General features: G+C 47.6%; 1 protein-coding gene across 1 annotated transcript; it reads right to left on the minus strand.

Moving 5' to 3' along the window:
• Positions 1-338: 338 nt before the first annotated feature.
• LOC121168275 (vinculin) lies at positions 339-6489 on the minus strand. Its single transcript, XM_040998197.1, has 4 exons — positions 5188-6489; positions 3037-3240; positions 2635-2739; positions 339-1763 (listed from the first exon to the last, which is right to left on the minus strand). Exons 1-4 carry the CDS (start codon positions 5302-5304, stop codon positions 1617-1619), a joined length of 573 nt encoding a protein of 190 aa, XP_040854131.1. The 5' UTR covers positions 5305-6489; the 3' UTR covers positions 339-1616.
• Positions 6490-6499: the final 10 nt, after the last annotated feature.

The following is a 6499-nucleotide window of genomic DNA, read 5'->3' on the forward strand; positions in this document are numbered from 1 at the left end:
CTTTGGCATAGAGTCATACTTTAAAGGCATTAATATTGCATTTATATCAGTAAGCAATATACAGATATGCTGAAGGCCTTGAAAATAATCTTTCAGTTAAAGGAAATAAAAGAAAGCTCAAGAGTATAGGATCAACTTCAGACAACTTTTACACATTAAGACCTAACACACATTGGGTCTGGGAAGGAAGGATGTTCAAGCATGGGTTCTTACTCCTTTCCGTATCTGGTTCTGGTTTTGGGAAGAAACACCATTTCATGTGCTAGGGAATGCTTAGCAGTAAATGCAAAAGGAAAAAGTTGTCTTCTCTCTGACTTGTCTGATAGCAACCTTACAACTGCGACAGTGAAATGCTGTGCCCATTATACTCTTGAATACTTGGGAGAGGATGTCAGGGGCTTAGTTGCAGTTGATTGAAGGGAGGTATGAACAACAAGAGTCACTTCCCATTGAATTCTGCAGCACCCAAATTTTAGGCTGCAGATAACATTCTCAATTAATTGAAAAACGGCCTTCAGACAGGATTCCTTTTCCATTAAATGCTATTGGGGGAGAAGCACTAATTCATAGGACTGAATTTCAAGAGGATAAAAGTCTTTCAAGATTAAAAATGAACAAATACCTAAGTAACTTTAAAATCTTGTTTAGGGTAAGGTGTGAGGGAAGACTAAAATGGTCATGATTCTTCATGATTGGTTAAAAATTAAATGCAGCATTTCAGCTCAGAACAGCTGAGAGCTAAGAATGAATAAGGCCTCAGCACAAGCCTCTGCAGGCAGTGACAAAGCATGAAGTGCCTGGGAGTGGCCCTGCAAGGAGGCTGCGCAGGACCACACCCGGCCACTCTGTCCCTCCTGCAGCAGAGAGCACCAGCAACACAGTGTGTTCATGGGATCGGCTGCCTTGGCAGGCCGAAGCAGAACTGGGGACAGTTTCCATAACATGGACAGTTCAGGGGCATGGTAGAGAGAGAATTGTGATTTTATTACCTCCGGACAGTAAAATTTGGTTTTAAACTGAGAAAAGGATTAAATCGAGGAAGGGCAGGAAATGATTTCAGGCCCTGTTTGCTAGAGCTCCCCAGCGGCTACCATCCCATGCAGCAGCAAAGCTCACTTCTGCAGAAGAACCAGGAAAGGCAGACAGGGTCAGCAGCAACCTGGAAGGCCTAAAATAATGTTTGGAGGCACAGTGATTTCCTTAAGTGAATTGCCCTCCGGATCCAGGGAGTCTATAGGGAGGATGAGGACCAGTAAAAGGCAAACAGAAAGAGAGGTGTCCCCTCAACAATAAGGGCAGAGAGGTGTCTGGCTAGTGTTTACTCTTGAATTCTGAGCTTATGTGAAGTCCATGGGCTAGAAGCCCAAAATGCCTTAGAGTGTGCACAAGGATAACTGTGTTTGAGAAATCAGACTATATGGAGACACATCTCAATGTGTCCATGACAAAAAAAAAAAAGTATAAATGTTTTCTAATATGAAGAAGCCCCCATTCCTTTCTGACATGAGGGGCTAGGTTGTGACTAAAGCCCCAGCCATTATGGGTGACTCCCAGGACTTGATCATTTTCCTTCTATTTAGTATGGACTTCGGTGCCAGCCATGTCCAGCGAGGTGCCTACTGGTACCAGGGCGTCTTTCTAACCCAGCGCAGTGTAAATCCAGCATCTGTTCGAATTTTGATTGAAGCCGCTTCTGCTTCTCGCACAGTCTCCTTCACAGACTGCATGAGGTTCTGGGCATTGTGAACCAGCATCTCTGTGGCCTGCAGGGCAGAAGGACGGCTCATTATTTCTACTCTGATTCAACCTGCACTTTTGCCAGGGGTGGACTATTATTAGTCCCACTTAAATCTGCCACACCACCCCTACCACTTGTTTGCCTCACCAAAAAGAGCCCAAAACTGAACCATCCTCATTATGTACTGTGCCACTCCAAGGCCTGTAGCACATACTCATTTGGTCTTCAAACATGTTCTTCCCTCAAAATTCACTATCCCTTCCTCCTGCAGTGTTCTAGTTGGCCCATGAGTACCTCCTCTCCTCCTTCAGATCTTTGCTCGCTCAGCTGTTAACTCGATGAGACCTCCCCTGCTCACATAATCACAAAGTACTTCTGATGTGCTAGCATCCCACATCCTCCAATTCTCTCCACGGAACCCACCACCACTAACTCATGAACTCTGTTTTATCTAGGATGTTTGGTTATTTGTTTCTACACTCCTAATTGTTACAGGGCAGGTATTTTTATTGGGTCTGTTTACTGCTGCACCCAGGGTTCATGACAGTGCCTGACACATGGGAGGTGTGGCACTAATCACTCTGCTGGGAAGCGGACCTGTACAGCCAGAGTAGCAGTGGGGGCTTCAAGAGAGCCCTACTGTCACTGATACACAGTTACCTGAGACACAACCTTGCTACACCTCAGGTTCCCATGTATAAAGTGACAGAAGTTGCATAAGAGCTGCTTTTCTAATCCCAAATTCCCAAAGCATCTCCCAACAGTCATCCTGAGAGTGACTCAGGTGCATCCCACGCACCCAGTGTTTCAAGTAGAGGTAAGAATTTCCCATAGCTAAGTCCTGCAAAACAGCAAAGACACTGCTGATAAGAACCTAGAAGCAGCCAACAACGCACCTGCTCAGACTCCTCATCGCTGATGTTAGTCCGGCCCAGCATGGTGGCCTTCACCGTGGACAGGATTTTGAGCTGGGTACTTATTGTTGGGATTCGCTCACACACCTAAAGAGAAAAGTTTCATTTGGAATGTTTCCACATCAGTCTTATCTGCACCTCCATAAAAGCCACACATGCATCTTCTGCATTGTCAGTGGCCAGCATTGAAATGGTACTAAATTGACAGCAAAAATCCACTTGTTTTACCCCTCAAGTTAGTACAGATTTAGGTAAGCAGCTTTCCTGAGTGTGTTCACCCCAAATACATGTATTTCCCCCTCTGCCTTTTCTTTCCACCATTATTCACCCTGTTTCCTCCCCTGCTTTTTCTTCTACACCTCACACAGACTTTTTCCCAAGTACCTGTAGGAGGTTGGTTCTAATCCGCTTGTCTGTGCACTGTTTGGCAACCTCCTTGGCCAGCCGGGTCACCTCATCCGAGGCCTTGGCGATGTCCTTGGCACACTGAATGAGTGCCCGCTTGGTACCACTGCCCCCTCTCACAAGGCGGGACATCTCAGCCATCAGCAGAGCCATACGCTTGGCTGCTGCAATGATGTCGTTGCCCTGGAGAGAAGCAGAGACACAGTGTGAGGTCTGTCTGCGCTCTGTTGGATGTCAAAGAAGGAAGCAGAGAAACAGAAGGCAGGAGGGAGTCTGCCACTTAGCAGCCCTCTGGAGGATGAGGAGAGGATGAAAGGATGGTTCCGAGAGACATAGACAGCACAGGAGAAACAGAAGAGTGAGCCAGGACACTTGCCCCAGCCAACAATCAGAGAAACCGCTCTCCCCACTGTAGGAAAGACCAAGATATTAGTCTCAAAGGGCAACATGAGTGCCCAGGCACAGCACTGAACAAGCACTTCAGCATCCCTAGGTTAATCATGTCAACCATGGGAAGAGGGCCAAGGGGTTGGTTAAACAGCCATTTTCAGTTTCACAGGGAGAAAGCAGCAGAGCCAGCAGGAGGGGAAAAACAGAGAGGAGCCTTTCCAGAGGCTGCAGTCCTCTTCATCCAGTCCCTTGTTGCAAACAGCAGCTGAGGACTCACTACTTCACTAGAACTGGAAATCCCAATAATCTCAGACTGAGTGAGGGGGTAGAATAAAGATGTTTCAGATCTAAACTGCCCCATCCCTCCCCTAAGATCTCCTGTGTGTCCTCTCAGCATGAAGGAATATGTCATCTTAATTTCTCACATATAAAGGAATGAGAATCAATTTTTGAATCCCTTTAGCTAAGTGAGGCTTCCAATTAAAGGAACTTCTGGCTAAAAGGATGCCAAGGGAGGAATCAAAAATTAAAATTGTTAGGCTGGAATTACAGCTCCCAGTCTAACTAATGGCAACTGATCTGAGATTTGGCATTTTGGTTCACTGAAACCCTCACGGGCAGTAATGCAAGAAATGCAGGCCTTTTTTTTATGCCCCAGGAGGTTCGTCTTTGAGCTGAAAACAACTCAAAATACCCAAAACTACATTAAAGGCCGGGCCCTATTCATTTTTCCCCTCATGCAAAGTAGCAGTGAGGCACACAGACCATGCCACTGCAGGGCGCTCTGGGAGAGACCTCCACAGGCACCTAGAAGTGGCTCTTTGTTCACACCAAGGGTGTGCAATATCTCAAGCAATAATTGAGGCACAGGAGTACGCAAGTCAGTCAGGAGATGAGGGGTGTGTTAGACAAGGCCCTTTGGCTCCGCCTGTTCCAGCGCAGTCCTGGGGTCATTCCAGGAGTTCATGGCCTTGGTTAGAAGACAGCACAGTGCCATGGTTAGTTCCCACCCATCATTCTTCAAAGCCTTTCTTCTTGCAACATGCCACTCTTAAAGGGAAAAATGTGATCACCCCCACCTCCTACTCCGCAGTCTATCCTTCAGCCCCGGAGGCCTCTCCTGAGAGCAGCTTTGAATGCTTTCAGATTCCAGTCCCACCCCTTCCCACTGGCATATCCTGACAAGCACTAAGGGAAGCCCCTTTCCCTGGGGGCTCCTGTCAAGGCCAGCATCTGCCACACAGCCAAGGGCAGGGCAGCAAGCAGTTCTTCCCAGAGATCTTGCCATATAAAGCTACCTCTCACTCTCATCATCTCTGCCTGAGCCGTCAGAGAGCAGGTGGCAGCACGTAAAGCTCAGTGCTCAGGCCCAGTGACCTTCAATGACTGACAGTAGTTACCAGCCTTGAAGTCACTGAGAGATAATCCATGGATTCTCAAGGGGCTTAAAGACCCAACAGTGGCTACAAGGTCACTAAGGAATCCACTTAAAAAGTGACCCTAAAAGTGTTTCCATTCCCTCTCCCATCCCCCACTCGACATAATGCAATCCAATTTATCTGGCATTAGCAGACCTATCAAACTTGTGAGGACAGCCCTAACAACAAGGTGCAGACAGACAGATGCCCTCCCTGCTCAGACTCACAGGACCCGCACAGATCATGAGTGATGCAATGTGTCAAGGCTGCACATGGCCGGATGCATTTGGAGCAGCTCCCGACTGGGGGTGCTAAGCAGTACCTTACTAGACCACTTGGTAGCTTCCCGATGCAAGGACTGAGCCGCGGCCAGAATGGGCTGGTTGACTGGCTGATTGGTTGGCATTAACAGCAGCTCAGGTTCGTAATCGTCTTCCATGTCAGAGGGGACAGGGAACCCAACAGCGTCAGCCGCATCTGCCTCGGCTACACCACCAATACCCACCTGCGCGGCTGGGATACCCGGCTTTGTCGATGGCAGGAAGGATGAGAAACAGGGACAGTGTTAGTAAGAGCAGTAGGATTTGGGAAACTGACCTTCAGCTGGTTTAGTAACCAAAGCTTGCCTGGGGTAGGGTGGGGAAAGAAAATGGCGTATTCCCCAGGAGCCAAGGGAGCGAAGGTCCACAAAGGGCAGGACTCTCAGCCCTGGCCGCTCTGTGATGAGTAAACAAAAGAAACCCACTCCAGTGGCAAAGGGTTGGCAGGAAAAGATTTATACCAACAAAGCATTCCTTTTCAACTCACCTACTGAAGTGCAGCTTGACAAGAGAAATTCTGACACCACGACAACTTTAGAAGTTAACCAAAGAAGTAGAAGGTAATTAAAAGGACTTAGGAGGGCAAAAGTGATTGCAGCTGTGTAAGTTGCTCCAAATAGAACAGCCTGAACACCATGCGAGAGCATATTGTCACTGCTCCACGTCTTTCTGGGACAGAGTTGGGTCAGCTCTACAACTGCCAGAAAGTTCCCTCATCAGGTTAAAAACTCCAGAATTTAAAATTTTATGTTGGAGGTAACAAATATCAAAGCAGGCAAGAGGCAGGAAAATAAACAACAGCAGAAGAAAAAGATGCCTTACGTTGCTCCACGATCACTCAGCCTCCAGTCTCACAAAGGAGGGAAACCCACGGGGCAGCCCAGCTCTGCGCACTCTCCTCAGTGTCCACCCTCTCGTATTACACCTACAGCTAGTAGCAGCAGGACTCTCCTTGGACACAACCTAAGCCTGCCTTCCTTTACAGAAGAGGGCCTCGCCTCCACATTTGACACACCTACTTCATACAGAGGATATCATGTAGACTTGGCAACTGACCGAGACTGAGCTCAGAGAAGCCCTCATAGGAGCCTAGCATGGTGCCACTGGGATCACAGAACATGAATCTGCTACCACAGTCAGAGACGTTAAAAGGCCAAAACAACAGAGGTGTCAGATGCTGAAAATAGGCTGGCATGGGAAGAAAATAAAAGAGTTGTTATAGTGAAGCCAGATGATTTATATGGAGAATGGCTAACACGGATTTGCTACATCAAATAGCTTACCAAGAGGAAGCAGGAGTGTGCATGGGATTTT

The sequence above is a fragment of the Ochotona curzoniae genome, unplaced genomic scaffold (genome assembly GCF_017591425.1).
Source record: "Ochotona curzoniae isolate NIBS_2020 unplaced genomic scaffold, NIBS_Ocur_1.0 patch85, whole genome shotgun sequence".
NCBI lineage: Eukaryota > Metazoa > Chordata > Mammalia > Lagomorpha > Ochotonidae > Ochotona > Ochotona curzoniae.

What these genes read in the sequence shown, in the direction of transcription:
- LOC121168275 (XM_040998197.1), bottom strand. Translation starts at nt 5,304, where the DNA reads ATGGAAGACGATTACGAACCTGAGCTGCTGTTAATGCCAACCAATCAG. An exon ending in TTAGAACCAACCTCCTACAG is followed by an intron (nt 2,740 to 3,036) that starts GTACTTGGGAAA and finishes TTTTCTCTTTAG; the next exon opens with GTGTGTGAGCGAATCCCAAC. An exon ending in GCGATGAGGAGTCTGAGCAG is followed by an intron (nt 1,764 to 2,634) that starts GTGCGTTGTTGG and finishes TCTGCCCTGCAG; the next exon opens with GCCACAGAGATGCTGGTTCA.